This window comes from Ruditapes philippinarum, unplaced genomic scaffold, assembly GCF_026571515.1.
Source record: "Ruditapes philippinarum isolate M1 unplaced genomic scaffold, ASM2657151v2 ctg4513_1_1_1_1, whole genome shotgun sequence".
Taxonomy (NCBI): domain Eukaryota; kingdom Metazoa; phylum Mollusca; class Bivalvia; order Venerida; family Veneridae; genus Ruditapes; species Ruditapes philippinarum.
The window spans coordinates 7,357-29,016 of NW_026862057.1; the positions used below are offsets into that span (position 1 = coordinate 7,357).

Sequence of the window (21,660 nt, forward strand, 5' to 3'; positions counted from 1 at the left end):
GTATATAGTGAAAACTTAAAAAAATTTCTTGTTTGACAGTACAAGGCTTCAAGTTCAAAGAATATTACAGTTTATGCCATGATTAATATATAAATAAAGCCTTATGTCTTCAGTTGTTGTGTTAATAATAACCAGTACTCGGCGGGGGATATAAATTCAACGAATTTGCTTGTTCAACTTAGAATTTACATTTAAGTTTGTATACCACCTCAGATATTTTCATATTCTATTGACATCTGGCTTTGAAACAAGTTGAAATTTTATACTCTTCTTTGAGAGCATTATAGGACTCTCTTCAAGGCCTATAACTGTAACATGGATTTAAAGAAAAAAAATGCCCTTTTGTTAACTTAGAAACTTTTACATTATCAAGGCTTTTTTACTATCAAGCACTAAGAATAGTTGAGCCTTGCTGTCCTATACCGACAGCTCTTGTTATGTTTAAAACTCTAGACCAGGGGTTAATGATATTGTATCTACTTAAAATATGGAATAGTACCTGATTAACAAACAAGTGTGCTTTACTTTAGCATTTTTCTCAAATATTTACAAGTTATATAGGATAATGTATCTACTTAAAAAGTTAAAACATTGTGCACATTTGTCTGCTTCATAGAAATTCACACTTTTTTGACACCTATTTGAAGACTAGTGAGACTATTCCTGTAAGTTGGGTGCCGGCGTAACATTTTGGTTAAAAGGTTTCAAGTTACTTCTTGTACAAAGTCATATCTCGTCAAACATTAAAAATATTTAATAATAGAAGGTTCATAACTCTATCATGGATTTTGATTGAATTATGGCCCTTTGCAAAATAAAAAATCCTGATGCAACATCAGTCTTTTAAACACCTTGACTCTTGAGAAATGTCTTTATGACCATAAATGGAGGTCTATATCTAAGACCCATAACTCTGACATTGATTTTGACTGAATTATGGCCTTTGGTGAACTTTGAAAATTCTTGGTTAGTTTTGTCTGCAATATGAATCATCAAAACTTCTGAAGGTATCCATTTGAGACTGAATACATTGTACTTGTCCTTTTGATCATAATTTGAGGTTTATGTCCAAAGCAAATAACTCTGGTATAGATTTTGACTGAATTATGGCCCTTTGTCACAAATTTGGGGGGAAAATGGTTAAATTTCAGTATTCATTCCAAGAATCAAACTATGTAATGAAATCTTCCTTTTTGTTAATTCCTACATCATCCAGACATTGTTTGATTATCAAGCACTGAGAATAGCTTATGATATGTTTTGTTTTTCCCCATCATATTGCTAACCCACGTAAGCACATGTTTATTTGTGAATGTCATATTATTGATTCGTACACTTCAATGATATACATATTGGTTTAAAATTCATACTTTTAACTTATGTTTTATTTGTCAACAGAAGAGAAATCCAAGTTGAGTAAAGAAGGGAAGGAATTGAAGAAGTTGATAAATTCTGGTCATAAGACTCGGCAAGCTCATATGCCTAACTACGATCCTGCTGTCCTTAAGAAACCTAATATATCAAGGTGGACAGGTAAAATGTTAAAGGTTTTAGTGAAGAGCATTTGGTTTATACAGAATTTATTTTAGTTTGATTGTGTAGGAAGCTATAAGCAGAGTTTGAACCAATGCAGCTAGCAATCATTAGAATACCAGTCTGACATGTTAACCACTTGGCCATGCCGCAATAGCATTTGCAGGCAACTTTTGATACAAAACACATAGTAATATATGATTTGCAGTTTGAAGTACACTATGATATACTGACATGATATAGTTATATAAACATTTTCAAAAAAAAAGGTTTCAAAGTGATTTTATACATGGAATACATATTTATCAATAAGAAATATTATCATTTAACTGATCACTGCAACCTGTTAGATCTGACAGGGTTTTTTTTTTTTTTACTAAGAATGTAATTTAGATATATTTCTTTAGATATTTTTATCTTGATCAGTTACGTAGATCATTAATGTTAAAATCTAGACATGTAATTGATGTTTTAGAAACAAATTCAAAACCGCTCAGAATTCATCCAATACAGCAAGTATCCCAGAAACCAGCACTTGACCCAGTTACAGGTACTGTCAGTGGTAAATACAAGGTGAAGGATGAGTACATGCAGAAATCTACCATAACAAAGGAGGATGTGCGTGAATCTGTGACGGACCCCTTCTGCGGAATCCGTATCATGTAAGTTGCTAGTACGATGAAAAAGTTAAGTCTGTTGCTGGTCTAAGTATCTTTGTTCAAGTGATTATGCTTATCTGTCAAAGATCATTTGAACCTGTCCAGTTAAATTCTTGAAAGGAATATGAGTTCTCAGTATTGACAAAATTGTACAGCTTGGCATGGTTGTCCTCTTCTAATAAAGCTGGAAATTTGTCACATGACATAAAATTGTTGATATAACTTTAATGCCGGGCAAAAAAACAAAACAAAAAAAAATGGACAAGATTTAGATTTCATTAAAGTATTTATTGGTTATAAGTCATATTTTTCAATGTGATTAGAAGTAACTACATATTCACAGTGTTGTGATTTATATTTACTATTGCTGAGAGATAATAAAAGTATTGAAACAACATTTTTGGTTAAATTTCAGCTTATTTAATTTTATAAATTAATTTCATAATACTTCTATCAGAAATCCTAGAGTACCAATGGATGTGTTTAAAAGAAAGATGGAAGGCCGTAATCTTGTAAAAATTTCTAGACTTGTGTCTAAAATGGGAACAGACTTACAGAAGGACAACTGGGTGACTCTTGGAGTTGTTGTTCACAAGACAGAGCCCCGACAGTCTGCTGCTGTAAGTTACTTACATTATAGCAGATTTAATAAAAACAGGAGCAAATGAGCTGCGTCACGACAAAACCAACATAATGCATTTGCGACCAGCATGGATCCAGACCAGCCTGCGCATCCGCGCAGTCTGATCAGGATCCATGCTGTTCGCTTACAGACCCTATAACAAGTAAATAAACTGATAGCGAACAGCATGGATCCTGATCAGACTGCGCGGATGCACAGGCTGGTCTGGATCCATGCTGGTTGCAAACCCATTATGTTGGTTTTGTTGTGACACAGCTCAAATAGCTTTTGAAGTATTTATTACAAGAAAGTTGCTAAAGCTAATGAGTTTGTGTTTTGCAATCTTTTCATCGAAACTGTGTGTGACATTGAGATAATGGTGAATTCAAGGCTGTTACATAGGGTTCAAAGGACCCTATTGGAAATAAGTTTTCAAGCTTAATAGACAACCTTTGTAACCATAGATCACTTTTATCAAAGTCATTGTATTAAATTTTTTTAATTATTAAGTTTCTTGCTTGACATAGTCATAATCTTATTTGTGATATTTTGGAACCTTAACCAATGTCTTAACTTATATAATATATTTATTTCATAAATTTTATTACATGATATTATTATTTGTTAAACCATTATTTTATGTATGTATATTTAAATTTATGTAACTGATGTTGCAAAAAAAAAGAAAAGAAAAAAAGGTAGAGTGTTACAACTGCAATCAGAATGACATTTGCCATATCTTGGAATTAACCCCAAATTACAATATTAGCAACATTCTTGATACATGTATATTCTTTTCACTTTACTGTACTGTAAATTGATATATCACATGTTTGCAGGGTAAAGCATACTGTATATGGAAGCTGAGTGATTTACAGAACTGTGATAAAACTGTTACATTTTTCCTGTTTGGGAATGTATATAAGGAACATTGGAAGAATGATCTAGGTGTGGTCATTGGTCTGCTCAACCCATCTATCATGGATAAAGCTGAAAAGGTTTGGAAATGCTTTTTTTTCCAATGCTAAGAGATTTCATCATATTTGAAAGAAACTGGGTAGAACTTTACTTAAAAATATATAGGTAGCCACCAGCCAGAAGAAATCTCACAGTTTTCTCTAAAAAAAGGAAGTTGGCTGTATTATAAATATGTTATAAATATTCCTGACAGGTTATATGACTGTATATATATGGGTGATGGCTATTTTCAAATAACTGTTTATATAAGGCCATATAACCTGTCAAAAATCTTTATAACTACAAATGTAATATTGTATCAAAATATTAGTACTTGAACATGTTGTATGTATTACTGTGTTTTTGTGTTTTTTATTATTGATTGTTTTGGTTTTTTCACAGAATCAGGCTGAATTAGCTATTACAATAAATCATCCTCAACAACTTCTTATGATGGGTATCTCAAAAGATCTTGGACGATGTCGTGGTACAACCAAGGCTGGTTCCCCTTGTTCATCTTTTATTAACAAGTAAATGACTTGATTCAGTTGTAACATACACATGGGTGCAAGTTTTCCGGCATGTGCCGGAAGTTCCGGTTTTTCACGTGCCGGAGGGATCATTTTTGCGAATCGCGTAAATCCGTTTAGATATTTGGAGGGGTATGGTGCGGGTCTACTCTTTCAAACTGAGAAGTACCACCGATTAGAAGTTCATAATCGAGAACGCTATATAACATACGGATGCTCACGGTTGTTCTCGAAGCGTCAATAGTAAACTTTCGCGGAAACTGCCGATAGTTTCCGAAGATATACGAGATATTTACGAAAACATGTATTATTAATCCCGGCATGCAATTTTATCCGTGAATTTATTACGATTTAGATTGGCGCGCTAATTATAATCATCCAATGAAAAAGCGGCTTTGTTACCGATTCGGCTACATGTAATATGTAAACAGAAAGTAATGTACAATTTGTTAGTCAAAATGAAGTTTCTACACGAAGGATTTAATACAAAAGATATCGAGAAGACCTCGAAAAATAAATGGAGATGGGAATGGTTGTCTGTATGTTTTTCGAAACGGGGATAACTACGGAAACTGGCTGGAAAAGCCAGACATTCCCGGCGTAGCTTTCTGCACTGTATGTAGAAAATCCATCAAGTATGGATCCAGCGGGAAAAAAATAATTAAATGCACGCAGACGATCCGAACCATATGAAAAACAAACTTACTGTGAAACATAACCAGGCTTGTTTTAATTATCTTTTTTGAAAACAATTTATTGTTTGTATGGAATCAGGGTCAGCTCAGCCCTAATTAAAACGTAAACTCGGTACAAATCAACTCAATTTTCAATTTATTTAAATATTGGTTTGTTTTATCACTCTTTACTGTTGGAACCACAATATTAAATAGTGGAAACAATATATGAATGCACATTTCTTTTTGTGTTGAAATGTTTTTGTTTATATACATTAAGAAAGAGAGAGAGAAAAGAAAATAATTATGTGAGCAATATTTAAATGAAAATACTATACTACAGTATGTATGTTATCTGGCATGTAATCATTCAAGGGAATTGCATTTTAGGCTTTCAAATGTGCTATAATGCAGGAGCTTCCGGGGGCCTCCGGCCCCCTGGACCCCTGGCCGGGCGTTGCCCTGGACCCACCGGGGGCCCTTGCGGCCCCCTGGCCCCCAAACAAATAGTTCAGGTTTTTCAAAATTTTTAACTTGCACCCATGCATACATGTTTAATTCTGCAATAAACAATAAATTTATTAAAAACTTTTGAATGCTAACAGGTGATTATGACAGATGTATGCTGCTAATTTAGAGTCACACCAGCATACTTGGATGTACATTTTGTATACTCTCAGTCTCTGCCAAATATTAGATTCTTAATTGATAGGTGCTTGAATTATTTTAGTATTTTAATTTATTTTAATTTTTAAAAGCAGGGCCAGTTCAGTCTACAAAATCTACATGGTAAATGGCTGAAATTTTTAACTAAACAATATGTTGTAGATGCTCTTTCTGTGAACAATTACTGGCTTAAGTGGCTACATACATCTCTAGTACTTTAAACAGTGTTGTGCCATACACCATAAAATATATGAACTGCCTGAAAGATTTAAATAATATTGAATATCCATGTGATTGAACATCTAATGATAATAAATGCATTTTTTTTAAAAGAATGAAATAATTGTAGAGTGTTAAGTCAATGTTTACCATCATTGATATGTAGTGATAAACTTGAAAAAAAAACAGTTTGCCTTTATGTATGGTAATAAAATGTTGTTACGAACTTATGGTAATAAAAGTTTGTTAAGAATTGACATTAAATTGAAAACCAACAGATATGTAGATACAGACATATTGAGAAGTATATAAAGTTTATCATTAGTTCACACAAATATAGTTTTGTGCTAAACTTTTTTACAAATTCTATATAGGATGCAAGGAGAATTCTGCACATACCATGTACAGTCAGCATATAGAAAATCCAGCTCAAAACGTACAGAACTTCAAGCTAGGTAAGCTGTTACAAACATATTACAGAATATTTGCCATTAACTTACTCTGTAACTGTTGTAGTCAGTAAGATTAGCTTATGGTAAAGCAATTTTTTAACAAGATTTACCTTATGAATTACTAAGTAGAAATAATTTACATATTTTTTATGATTGTAACCTTTTGAACAAGTGATTTATTACAAGTTTTATCATGTATAAGTCTTTCAAAGTTTTCCTGAGTCAAGGTTTTCTGACAATTTGAACTACAACAATTGAAAGTGTATGGCATTGTTAAAAAATTACCATGATTTCAAATAAGCTCAGAAATTGAATTTCAAAATCACGTTCATTGTACATATGTTACTGTTAATGAAAAAAAGGCAAGAATATTTCTTATAAGACCTAGTAGCGGTTTTGTTAAAATAACATTTTCTATTTTTTATTGTATTTTATATTAATTTCAGCACTGGGATCACACCAAAAGCCTTCACTCAACAGAAAAATAAAAACGCAGGATCTGGATGTTTTTTCTATGGAGGAAACACTTACACTACACAGAGGTATAGAAACTACAGTATTTCTGTAATACATGTCTACATTATAGGAATAAAAACCATTGCATTCTATAGCTATCATATTGAACATGAATAATATATATTTTAATTTAATATAGAACCGTTAATATCTCCTTTACAATGTATTGTATGTATCATAGCCATTGTGTCAAAAGATTATAACAGTGGGTCAATTTAGCTAAAACATACTTTAATTAAATGATGAATATTTTAAGGTTTTAAAGTTAATTTATTAAGGTAGAGTATCCTTAAAAACAATTGTTTAAAACATTTTCTTGTGGTTGTCCTCATCATTAGTATCATTTCAGGGATTTAAAATCAAAATTTAAATAACTTTCACCATCAAATGAAAATTTTATTGATAGAAAAGTGAGTGATGGGCACTGGTCAGTATAAGATAATATTAAATGAATATTTTATTATTATTTAAATAGACCACAGGCAAAATCATCAAAGGATAAAATGACCTTGAACAAATTACAGTCATTTGAAGCAAAGAAAGCTCCTGGGAAAATAACAACATTGTCACTTCATGACCTTGAACCTGATGATGAGAAGAAGATTGATAAATTACGCCAAAAAGATAAAGATCTGTAAGTTTGATTTAAAGGAGGACCACATTTTCATCATTACAGCCTATTTAGGCTATTTACATGTTCTCAATTTCATCATTACAGCCTATTTAGGCTATTTACATGACCACATTTTCATCATTACAGCCTTTATAGGCTATTTACATGACCACATTTTCATCATTACAGCCTATTTAGGCTATTGACATGACAACATTTTCATCATTACAGCCTATTTAGGCTATTTACATGACAACATTTTCATCATTACAGCCTATTTAGGCTATTTACATGACAACATTTTCATCATTACAGCCTATTTAGGCTATTGACATGACAACATTTTCATCATTACAGCCTATTTAGGCTATTGACATGACAACATTTTCATCATTACAGCCTATTTAGGCTATTTACATGACAACATTTTCATCATTACAGCCTATTTAGGCTATTTACATGACAACATTTTCATCATTACAGCCTATTTAGGCTATTGACATGACAACATTTTCATCATTACAGTCTCTATAGGCCATTTACATGACCACATTTTCATCATAATTACAGCTTTATTTAGGATATTTACATGACCACATTTTCATCATTTCAGCCTATTTAGGCTATTGACATGACCACATTTTCATCATTACAGCCTATTTAGGCTATTTACATGACAACATTTTCATCATTACAGCCTATTTAGGCTATTGACATGACCACATTTTCATCATTACAGCCTATTTAGGCTATTTACATGACAACATTTTCATCATTACAGCCTATTTAGGCTATTTACATGTTCTCAATTTCATCATTACAGCCTATTTAGGCTATTTACATGACAACATTTTCATCATTACAGCCTATTTAGGCTATTTACATGACCACATTTTCATCATTACAGCCTATTTAGGCTATTTACATGACCACATTTTCATCATTACAGCCTATTTAGGCTATTGACATGACCACATTTTCATCATTACAGCCTATTTAGGCTATTTACATGACAACATTTTCATCATTACAGCCTATTTAGGCTATTTACATGACCACGTTTTCATCATTACAGTCTCTATAGGCCATTTACATGACCACATTTTCATCATAATTACAGCTTTATTTAGGATATTTACATGACCACATTTTCATCATTTCAGCCTCTTTACAAGCTAAAATCACATTTTTTATGTTGTATATTGTACAATATTGTTCCATTGGGCTTTTGTTCATTTCCCACATCTAATTATCACAGATGAGACTTAACTCAGTGATAATTAAAACAGCTTGTATTTTTATCATTCAAGCATATGTTAAAGGTGTTAAATTATTTTACATCTTGGTGCTCAAGTAGGCCTTTAACGCCAGGTTAAAGTTCCTTTACCGTAAGAAAGATTTCCTTACACAGCATACCAAAAAACTGCTTGTCAATTCATTAATTCAGTGCCACTTTGACTATGCCTGCTGTGTCTGGTTTAATGGTTTAACTCAGGTCTTGAAAAATAAATTACAGACAACACAAAATAAAATGATGAGATTTGTTCTAAACCTTGATTCCAGAGTTCATATTGGCCCTTCCCATTTTAAATCCCTTAATTGGTTACCAGTTTGTAAAAGAGTTGAACAAATCATGTTATGTCACGTTTTTAAGGTTAAAAACCAAATGGCCCCAGAGTACTTAAGTGATTATTTTGTTTCTCAGGAATCTATGCATTCTTATTGCACCAGACTGAGCAAAAAAGGAGGGTATTGTCTTCCTAAGGTTAAAGGTTCCGGGTCAAAGTCTTTCAGTTTTATTGGTGCTAAACTATGGAACAGTCGTCCAACCTGCATAACTGAAATTAACAAATTTCATCGTTTTAAGGTAGCCATCAAAAGTCACTTTTTAAGTAGCATCTAAGTGTCTTTCTTAAAATTTCTTGCAAGAAAATTTTATGTTTTCATTATTTTAGTGAATTATTTTTCGGCTCAGGTTTACTGTTTCATTTTTTTGATATTTGTTTTAAATTTTTTATTAAGACTTTAAAAACTTTATCTTTTTTTGAATAGTGTAATCTATGGCATGTTCTTTCCTTACATACTCATAACAACTGTGATATTTTTTTTTAATGTAATCCTTTCTTACTATGCACATACTTATTAGCTCGACTTTTCTATGAAAAGGGGAGCTATCCTACTCGCCCCGGCGTCGGCGTCGGCGTTGGCGTCACACCTTGGTTAAGTTTTTCGTACCACCCCACTTTATTTCAGAAGTATTACAAGTATGGCTTTGAAACTTACCATACTTGTTCACCATCATAACCTCCATCTACAGACAAGAGTACATAACTCTGTCAAGGTTTTTGACAGAATTATGGCCCTTTTTTGACTTAGAAAGTGTATTGAGCTTGGTTAAGTTTTTTGTACCACCTCACTTTATTTCAAAACCATTGGAGGTATTGCTTTGAAACTGACCATACTTGTTTACCATCACGACCTTCATCAACAGACAAGAGGACATAACTCTGTCAAGGTTTTTGACAGAATTATGCCCCTTTTTGACTTAGAAAATACATTGAATATGGGTAAAATCCACTTATTGCCTTAACCCTTTGAGATATTGCTTTGAAACTTTTAATGCTATTTCACATCATTACCCCCATCTGTACGCAAGAGAAGGTAACTCTGTCAAGGATTTGTTTTAAAAATTAAGGCCTTTTATCGACTTAGAATCTTGGTTAAGTTTTTAGTACCAGTCCACTTTTTGACTGAACTGTTTGAGATATTAATTTGAAAATTGGAATACTTGTTTACAATCATGATTCCCAAACATGTCCAGGAGAAGGTAATTCTGTCAAAGATTTTATTTGAATTATGGCCCTTAACTGTCAATGTTTTGTATTATAGGCAAGCACTAAAAAACTTAAAAAATCTAAAAAAATTCATTCCTATCCACTTGTTCACTTTACCATAAATTATGTCATATAAACATTGCTGTAATATTCAAGGGTATCAAACAACTAGTTCACTTTAAAAATACAGAGATTCTTGTATTGCCTTTTACTGCAAAAACTTTTTTTATTGGCAAGCAATAAAAAAGTCGAGCGCGCTGTCTTACGGACAGCTCTTGTTTCTTAATGTGATAATGACTTTTTATTTACAATACCTTACATCTTAAATTGTGATGATTTTAAATGATATCCTTCATTAATGTGATTTATCTTATAATTTGTGATATTTTTTTTTTCTTTTATGAAATACCTCTCTATGTCATGCCACCAAATGCTAAGGACCACAATGGAAATAAGAGCTTGCTCTTTTTTGTGTTATCCTTGGTTTTGGGAACATGTCATGGTTTACATAATATAGTATTCATTCATTTATTTATTTATTTGTAATTATTCTAGGACTCAGTAGTTTATAGTTAACAAACAAACAAACAACAAACTGTTTATATTCTATTTATGTAACGAGGCACGTCATCAGACATTTCATCAATAAAAACATATTATTAAGTATTTTCAGTTGGTTTGTGAAAAATGGCGGAATCGGTCATGACAGCGCGATGAATCTTCATCAGACAACCACTAATGAAGATTAAATTGATCTACCTACAGACTACCACTATAGGAGATAAAAGGTGCGACCAGGAGCGATATGCCGTACGCCCAAATAGATCCCTACCCCTATTGCACTATTATTTTGTAATGATAGCCGCCGCCTGGCGATATATATAGTATGCTAAGAAGGTACACCGCCGTACCCAATATAACCAGCAAACATGGTACTCCGCCGTACCTAATATAACCAGCAGCCAAGGTACTCCGCTGTACCTAATATAACCAGTAGCCAAGGTACTCCGCCGTACCCAATATAACCAGCAAGCAAGGTACTCCGCCGTACCTAATATAACCAGCAAGCAAGGTACTCCGCAGTACCTGATATAACCACCAGTGCAACATAGTTATACAGTGCTTAACATAAGATAGGCCTAACAAAATAAGAGCTCATCAAAGAACGCCTAGTCATAGCTATCTGGCCAGTTCTTGAAGGCCCATTTAAACCAAATAAGTAATTTTGAATCCTACAGATCGCAGTCTACCCACAGACAACCACTATGGAATATTCCACGACCATAGGTATGCAATGTGAATTTTTTATCTCCCTGTATGAAAGACACTAGCAAATTGTAGCAAGTGACTCCTGGTCGCACCTAAGAAAAAGAATTTTCCGCTGTCATAACAATAAAATAAAGTATGAAAACTATTGTTTTGTAACCACTGTTAATATATATGCCTGTCTCCAACTTAAGTTTGTAATTTAACACATATGTATTGAAATAAACTGTCTATCCTTGTCTAGGATGCTTTAACACGCTCGATTTTACACAATTATAATTAACAAAGTCGTTAGTACTCTCCGACCAAAGGGCGCTGCACTTTGTTCAAATTGTTTGTTCATTCTTGAATCCCGGCGTATATTGTTAATAAACACATATGTACAAATAGTAAACATTGTTGATCCTTGTCTAGGATAGTTTTACACAAGTCGTTAGTACAATCAGTCCGGTGAATGCTGCTATGGAACTCCGGCATGGCTGTTCATTGTGTATATTCGTCCATTTAACGTTTAGCGTGCCTCCCTAAAGTCAGCAGTACGGGCGCAGTTACAGCCAGAAACATACTGAAATATAAAAGCTAAGCAGCACCATTTGGACTTCAACAATTTCATAAAACATCAAATACTAAGATATGAAAACAGATAACATGATACTTCTGGGTGCGGTGGGTGGGTTTTTTGCTTACTGCTTTGTCGAGAAAAAGAGGGCGAATACCGAAATGATCGCCTTTATATAGGACTTGCTACGTCATAATGACTTACTTCTCCCGGCACGAGATTTTGGGAGTGTACTTAAGGCCAGACTAAAATGCTTTATAGGTTATGGACATGTCACTGAGCCATAATAAAGTAGATTAATATTGAGAATTAATCTTGATTATTCTAGGACTCAGTAGTTTATAGTTAACAAACAAACAAACAACAAACTGTTTATATTCTATTTATGTAACGAGGCACGTCATCAGACATTTCATCAATAAAAACATATTATTAAGTATTTTCAGTTGGTTTGTGAAAAATGGCGGAATCGGTCATGACAGCGCGATGAATCTTCATCAGACAACCACTAATGAAGATTAAATTGATCTACCTACAGACTACCACTATAGGAGATAAAAGGTGCGACCAGGAGCGATATGCCGTACGCCCAAATAGATCCCTACCCCTATTGCACTATTATTTTGTAATGATAGCCGCCGCCTGGCGATATATATAGTATGCTAAGAAGGTACACCGCCGTACCCAATATAACCAGCAAACATGGTACTCCGCCGTACCTAATATAACCAGCAGCCAAGGTACTCCGCTGTACCTAATATAACCAGTAGCCAAGGTACTCCGCCGTACCCAATATAACCAGCAAGCAAGGTACTCCGCCGTACCTAATATAACCAGCAAGCAAGGTACTCCGTCGTACCTGATATAACCACCAGTGCAACATAGTTATAGAGTGCTTAACATAAGATCGGCCTAACAAAATTAGAGCTCATCAAAGAACGCCTAGTCATAGCTATCTGGCCAGTTCTTGAAGGCCCATTTAAACCAAATAAGTAATTTTGAATCCTACAGATCGCAGTCTACCCACAGACAACCACTATGGAATATTCCACGACCATAGGTATGCAATGTGAATTTTTTATCTCCCTGTATGAAAGACACTAGCAAATTGTAGCAAGTGACTCCTGGTCGCACCTAAGAAAAAGAATTTTCCGCCACAGAATAAATTATTATTTATTTCCCCAAAATTCTTATTACAATATTTTCAATAAAGTTTCCCGGATTGTGTCAATGTACATATCAAGGCCGACGTCGGATAGATGAACGCCATCGCTCCTAAAAAATCCCGGTGTACTTTCGTCGATATCGAAACGTATACAATGATGGTTTTTTGTTAGCCTAATTATTTTGCGCCCAAATTGGTTTACGCGTTTTCTTTTCTTTTCTATAAGACGTTTTTCGTCATTTCCAACACCCCAATCGATACGCTGCAAAATATCGACCCAGACGAATTCGGAGTCGGGAAAAGCGGATGTAATATATTGGATGCTTTCCTGCACCATTTTAAATATGAAGCGTAATGAATGCTTAGTAAGGTCATTGCCGCCTAAATGAAAAAATACAACCTTTGGCGGTGTTCGAAAAACCACAGGTAGTTGGACACAATGAATGAAATCTTCCCATCCCAATCCTCGAATGCCCCACCAAGCAATGCTATGTCCGTCTGGAAGACTTAGATTGGGCGTATTTCTAAACTGCGCTCTGACGCCGGCCCAATATGGTAATGAATCCCCAAGAAACCAAATATCTGGAATGAAATGATAAGTGCCCTATAAATAATATTCTAATTTTGTGTGTTTACTCTTATATAAGTTAAATAAGCTGTCGAGTTCCAACGGCCCAACTTCATTATATAGTATTCATTCATTTATTTATTTATTTGTAATTGTTTTAATCTATATTGTGTTTGTTTATCATGTAACATGTTTACCTTTATGCCGAAATAAATCTATCTATCTATCTATCTATGAAATGTAAAATGTGCCCAAAATTAATAGCTATTTCGAGTCTAAATCTTTTCTGTTATGTCACAGTCTTATCAAATGTTCACTAGGAAAGAAAACATTTGGATAGTTTTAAACATTGAAGTAAATTTAAATGCATCTACCAAAATTCTTCAATATAGCACACTTGAATTATTACAAAATATACTGTGTCAAAGTATCATTGTGAAAATTCTTAACATAATGAATCACGGCCACCCAAGTTAATGGACAAAAACTTTTGGCTTGATTTCAATAAAACTCTTTCTATAAAAACTTAAACTTTGGAAAAGATTATATTATTATACATGTATTTATGATGTATTATATTTTTTCCAGATTACAACTTTTGTCTGTTCCATCAGCTGGGTCTATGAACTTTGTAAAACATCTTGTGAAGAAAGATGCAAACCCAACAGGTAATTTAGATAATTTAGATAAACAAATATTGATGTTACACAGTTTATAAGCTGTGTATGATTACTCCTTTTCTAGAGTTAAGTTGAATTTGGTATAATATTGATTCATATAGCCTGATTACATTGGAAGCCATATTTAAAAAAATCTTTCGTTTTAGTTACATTTAATATGTTACTTTGTCATTAGGATGATTTTGTAACTTTTCAGCTTTGGTGGTGATGAAGATCCTTCATCCCCTAGATAATATATTCCATTACAATATTGATAAAATTATCAGAACCATAAGCTATAACTTGCTGCTGTAGCTTAGAAAAACTAAACATGCCATGTTTTCCATTTTATAACAGTTTTTAGCAGTATAAGTTACATCAGTATCAAAATACAAGGATTTTGTAGCTAACTTTATAGTCTAGTCAGACTGCACAGATGTACAATCTGGCCTCAGTATACTGGTATCATAATGTTTATTTCATTACTGTTAGTTCTCAAAAGAAGATGAAACTTTTTCTGTTTAAATCGCTGTTTATTGTGTGAAATTCTGTGTTAATTACAGTTTGGAGACAAAAGGAATTATATCTTTCTGTTTTCATTTGTTATTTGCAGTAAATAAAATAGATGAAGGTGATATAGTACCATCTGCTTCTGCTAAAGATCTTCTAAAGCAACACTCGAAGACACTCCTGCAGAAGAAAAAGGAGGTTGAATTGTTGACAAGTACGCCAACACTTGGCAAGGGTATTGGCTTTGGACAAGAGATTTCATTGGATGCACCAATAAATAAAGGGAAAGGGAAAGCATCAGCAGAATTAGCAAAGGTATTGATGCACCCAAGGCCAAGAAAAATTCTGTGTCTGGTTTGTTTTATTTTCCTGAGAAAAATTGGCTGATTTATTGCCCTTTTTCCTTGCAAGAAAATTGTATGTTATACCTTTGAGATTCAAATCTTTATCCCCTAAATGGTTTTAATTTGATTAAAGATGGTTAGTTATGCAGTACAGTAACATTATTTGTATTTTATATGTGCATATGTCTGTGTCAGCTTAATTGAAGACATAAAAATGAAAAATAAATGATGCTTTTTTTTCTTGCATTGCAGCGATTGGCCATTGCAAAGATTAAATCTAAAGGTGGGGTAAACAAAGAAGATCCAAATTCTGTGAGGAAGAAAATTACATCACCTGAGGCAAGAGAAAAGATTAGAAAACGAGTTGCTGAAGACATGGGTATGTGTCGCTTTGTAACATTGCATATGAAATATATTGCTGCATTTAGGCTTAAAATAAATATTGTTTGTTTTATTACCAAAAATAAAATGATGATTTATTACCAAAAAAAAGGGCTTTACAAAAAAAACACTTGTAAAAAACACACCGTATGTCTGATAAAAAGTCTTTGGTTCATCAACAAAAATATTTTGGATAAAAAAAATTACCTACTTTACTTATCCTACCCAGACTGGGATGGGTTTGGGAGGGAAAACAAAGATCATTTTAAGGCTGGTTTCTTTATATTCTCTTTATATTAACAGAGGATGATAACACTGGGGACTCTAGTAGTAAAGAGCCTCCACAAAAGAAATCCAAGCTGCTGGGAGATCTAGATCTAAACTCACCTGATGTACAACAATTATTGAAGAAAAAATCAAAACACAAAGGAGCTCTGGCAGAAGTATGATTATTTAATTACCTTAGACTTGTGTCTAATGTTAAAAATTGTAATATCTTAACCCATCGAAATCCAGTTATATGACATCTCTCTTTTTGTATTATGTAAATATGGCATATCTTGCTGTTTGAAACAAGTGCCAATGCTTTGATAAATAAATTTAAAACTGGAAGAATATAATGTGATAAAGTATAATTTAACATATAAAAGTCTGTCTCTGCTACTTCCAGTAAGTTTTGTATTGCTAAAAACCACTAGTCATTGAGCGGTGTAGGTTCTGAGTGTGAAACACTGCTATGGGACATTGAATCTTTTAAAGTCATTGAGCTAAATCAGAGCGTTGGGTGGTATTCCTTTTCAATTATACCTGGTTCAACAACATTGCTGTGTTTCGACTACTCTCTTGGTGATTCAGGTGCTGTGTGTTAGAACAAGCTTCAAGCTGTGTGTCGGAGTTTAGCTCAGCTCAGGTTTCCATTTATAACCCAATTAATTCATTTGAACCTAGTACAACAGCACAAGAGATACGACAAACTATAAAACCAAATGTGGTCCATCTTGTTTAAAAAATACATGACAATATAAATGCTATGATTTTTAATTAAGGCTGAATCTGAACAAGAAGAGAGATATTTCTCAGCACTAGAGAAGAAAGAACAAATGGAAGATAAAATGGGGGCAATCATGGAGGTTCCAGTCAAATTGTTTATGTGTTTACAGGTAAGATTTAATGTTTTTGTGTGATAACCTGTCAAATGATTACAATAAAGTTTACATAGACTTTGTGAAGTTACTTTAAGCCTATTTCCATTTCACTCCATAGAATCTATGGCAATATTGATCTTTTGATTTGATTTTACCTTTTGGAATAAACAGCCCACAGTCAACAAATTTAAGAACCCATGAAGATGTGTTTTGTGACAAAACCACAAAATTCCATGCCTACAAAATTAAGTGAATTCACAGTGTATAGAAATATTAAGGAAAAAGGTACACTTAAAGTTTGGGTACAGAATTTGAATATGAAAACTTTTTGATAGAAATCTTCCATTCTTGGCTAACATGCATCTTATACTGTTCATAAAATTATCACTGTATTTGTTTTTCAGTGTAATTACAGGTATTTTAGTATACATGAAAGATGTAAGAAGGAAAATCATCCAACAAAACAAGTGAAAGGAGTGAAAAGATTCTTTAAATGTAAACATTGCAAGAGGCGTACTGTAAGCATTGATAGACTGCCAACAAAACCTTGCAAGTAAGTCATTGTTAATTCTGTAGTCTGTTTAGGACTACAAGTTGTCATTTAATTGATATTTGAGCCGCTTCATGACAAAACCAACATAATGGGTTTGCGACCAGCATGGATCCAGACCAGCCTGCGCATCCGTGCAGTCTGATCAGGATCCATGCTGTTCGCTATCAGTTTCACTACTTGTAATAGGGTTTGAAAGCGAACAGCATGGATCCTGATCAGACTGCGCGGATGCGCAAGCTGGTCTGGATCCATGCTGGTCGCAAACCCATTATGTTGGTTTTGTCATGACACGGCTCATTTTATCATGTCACTGTCCCAAGCACCTTGCAAGAATGTGGGGGATAGATAATACAAAATTTCCTCTCTAACCAAGGAGTTTGAGAGGGGGGTCATGGCTTTCCTTAGATGGGGATTGATAATTTCAAAAGTCAATATTCGTTCTATTACCAGGGAGTGGAGGGCACTGGGTTCAATACTATTGACTGGTTGCAAAAGAAATGTCCATAAAAGAATAACATTTTGTCATAGATTGATCTATATTTTTTAATTTGCTTTATTGAAAATAAAATTGAGACTGAAAATATTAATTTAACATAAACATTAAAAACACTATGAAAAGATTATTGTTCATGATTATAAGTACTAGATATAAATTTCCTGACATTTTCAAAATTTAAATTTTCAAATTCATCTAAATTGTTATCCATTTTAAATGTACATATATTTTTTGCAGGGATTGTGGTTCTTCCAACTGGGAGAGAGTATCTATGTTAAAGGTAAGTAGACAACAAATGTAATGTCATCTGTACATTGATGGCTTCATACAGAATTGAGCCGCGCCATGACGCCAACATAATGTGTTTGCGAGCAGCATGGACTCAGATCAGGATCCATGCTGTTTGCTTACAAACCCTATAACAACAAGAAGAGAAACTGATAGTGGGCAGCATGGATCCTGATCAGATGTGCAGGCTAATCTGGATCCATGCTGGTTGCAAATGTGTTATGTTGGTTTTGTCATGGCCAGCTCATATCTTTCTTTTACTTAGGGTAAGGCATGTGAGCCATTCAAAATATTTATTTCCTTAACAAAAGCAAAAATTCCTAATCCTTTGTGAAGTTTACATAATGATGAACAATTGGTTACATTTTAATGATCTAACTTTCATTTATCTCAAAGGTATAAACTGTATAATAATTATTATTTGTATTGTTGTACTATATTTAGCTGTACATGAATTATAAGATAAATTTTGATCAATCTAGCATATTTGTCAATACATGCACATTTAAAGATAACTTTACTGTTATGTGATAATTTAGAAACTCCTATATTCCTTTATTTTTAAGGAATTTATTAGGCAAAAAAAGACTTGATCTGTAAACACCAAACATTTTAATTCTTCTAATGGCAATAATAATAGATTTTATTGCAATGAATAACAATTTATTTTTTTTAGAAAATTTTAACATTTATCTTGAATTTCTAACACAGGAGAGGAATGGACCTAAACTTGAGTCAGAAGAGTTGTGTTTACGTGGAAATGAACAGAAATTTATTGGAAGCTTGCAAGGAAAAGCTTCCTTTAATGGCTGAACATACAGTGTAGTGATTGAAATTAAACAACAAAAGTTAGGTTGATGTGAAAGGAAATGATGCAGATAACAGGATTTGTTAAGTCTAGAGGTGAAGAATGGAAAATAGTTCCAAGACTTGATGAAAGTGATAATGTGCCAGTTGTGCATAGAGGCAGCAATCTATAATAGATGGTACAATTTGCTCTCGTGTAGAAATGAGCTGAAGTTTTTCTTATACCTGTTAGGATGAAATAAATTACAGATTGAAATATATAATTATATATATATTATGTACAACACTCAAGAGAAATTAATAGCTTGCTGGCCTAATATGCCTCTTGACTGAATTTCTACAAGGTTTACTTTCATACACTAATAGAAATACTAATTTTTAAGTTTCAACAATGTTGCAATATTTACATTTCTGATTGGCAATTTTTAAAAGTTTTATATATGAAAATTGTACAAAAATTAGAATTTTTATGTAATAAAATGTGATGTATATCTAGATTTATTTCTATATAAACCAGTAATATTTTCAGTAACAAAGTGACATTTACTTTATACTGCTAAAGAAGTGTGTTTAGATTTTAATTTTTTTTTTAAACTTATGTATGCGAAACAAAAATGCCAAAATGCCTCCAGCACTTTTTGTTGATTTCAGTATCAAGTTTTCCCTTTTTTATATGCCCATTGATGTATTATGGGAAATCTCTGGCATGCAGGCGATGTCAAATTTTATCCAGAGCATATATCCTACTGGCATGGAGGGATTTTAATGAAACTTCTTAGAAATGTTCACCACTAAGGGGGAGGCTGTGTCATGCACATGAACCAGGTCAAAGGTCACACTTTGAATTGGCTGTCACATGCTAAATTCTGGGTCAAGGTCACACATAGAGGTCAAAGTTCAGGAAAAAAATATGAAGATGTGTATAGGGACCATTTAGTCATTTATTGAAGTACATGTAGTCATTATCATGACTACGGCTGTGACATAATTTAGGTCAATATATGCAAGGTCAAAGTAACTAAAGATGAAATACCCAGGTTTTGTTTGTCCTTCATGCATGCCAAACGCATCTCCACCTATAGCTTTTGTGACTGGCATATTTTGTGACCGTGTCACCCTTGTAAAGTTTGTGAGCTTTCTACTTGGGGCTTCAAAATCAATTGTCGGTATTACCCATGTTGTCACACAGCCTGTACAGACAAGTGTCAGAATTTTTTCCAGAATTTACTTTATAACATATGGTAAAGTAAAGAAATGCTTTAGGTAAGTCATAATCAGATTTTTCCTGTCCTGTTCACTTACCCCAACATAACACAGTTTTGACATCCAATTAAAATGTCAATCAATAACCTTCACAAGTAAATCTTGTGACGTGCAATATCCTCTAGTGAATGACTTGAATTTCTTAAAACCCAATCAAAATTTTCTAAAGACTATGCCTGACTCTGCACAGTTTGTTAGGTAGACTTAGTAATCATACTTAGTAATCATGTTGTATGAATAGTCTGTCTTTTGCAGAGAAATTGTTAATTACAAGTTAATTATCCACGAAAGCTGGTTAGGTTGCTCAAAAAATATATGCAATGTATTGAAAACAGTATAAAATCCAGATAAACACATTAATAAAGATTTTAATAGGCAGGGTTGTAGTTCTAATATATGAGTAATGTCTTAATGCTTACAAGACTTCATCGCAAACCAAAAGAATACTTGACCTTAATTCTGAATAGTGCAAGATTTAAAACGAGAACTGTTGGGAGGACAGTAACGCTGAACTATTCGAAAAAGTTGTCACAAGGGTGTTTTAATCGAGTACATGTATAATAATGCTTACCTATATGAATACATAAATTTGTCAGAAAAGGTACAAAGGCCTTTTATTTTATCGAGTAAATCACTGCTTTATTATTATTTCAAATGCATAAAATTGTCCCAAAAAAGGTACAAACCCTTCAGTAGTTATGGGGATACCAGCTTACAAGCAAAACCTTAGACAAGAATTTCTAGGCCGAAAAAGGGGCATAATTGTGAAAAAACATATCAAGAATTATGGGACTTGTGCCAATCATGTAAGATAATCACAGAGAACAAGTGTGTGAAGTTTCAATTCATTCCCTCAAGTAGTTGTGGAGATACCAGCTTACACGCAGAAACTTAACCAAGGATTTCTAAGTCGAAAAAGGGGCATAATTATGCAAAAAAGCAAATTAGAGTTATGGGACTTATGCCAATCATGTTAGATAATCACAGAGAACATGTGTTGTGTGAAGTTTCAATTCATTCCCTTCAGTAGTTATGGAGATACTTGCTTACACCCAGAAACTTAACCACAGGGACGCCGCCAAATGGGTGACTGCATTAGCTCGATTATTCTGCGTCTAGTCAAGCTAACGACGAGTTGATACATCAAGTTAAAGATTCAAGCATTATGTGCAATATATTGAAGAACATTAAAGTGGGTAAATCAAATGTTTAAAACAATTTTTATAAAGTTAATATCAAATAGTAATTCCATGAGGATAAACAATGGAGAATATTTACGCTTTAAAATTTGATCCTTAAAATATAGTTCCTTATGTTGAGGATTACACTACCTAATATGTTTTATATACTTTTTGTATCTCCAATTGTTGTTTTCTCAATG

At 33.3% G+C, this 21,660-nt stretch overlaps 1 protein-coding gene across 1 annotated transcript; it reads left to right on the plus strand.

Annotated features, from left to right (window-relative positions):
- Window positions 1–1,398: 1,398 nt before the first annotated feature.
- Window positions 1,399–19,154, plus strand: LOC132717792 (protein MCM10 homolog; the record flags this gene model as incomplete). Its single annotated transcript, XM_060701352.1, is given in 16 exon segments — window positions 1,399–1,533; window positions 2,009–2,195; window positions 2,650–2,812; window positions 3,654–3,812; window positions 4,174–4,301; window positions 6,235–6,315; window positions 6,759–6,854; window positions 7,304–7,462; window positions 14,422–14,501; window positions 15,106–15,317; window positions 15,599–15,725; window positions 16,031–16,170; window positions 16,774–16,887; window positions 17,277–17,425; window positions 18,159–18,201; window positions 18,921–19,154. Coding segments are annotated over 16 exon segments (1,995 nt in total). The 3' UTR covers window positions 19,023–19,154.
- Window positions 19,155–21,660: the final 2,506 nt, after the last annotated feature.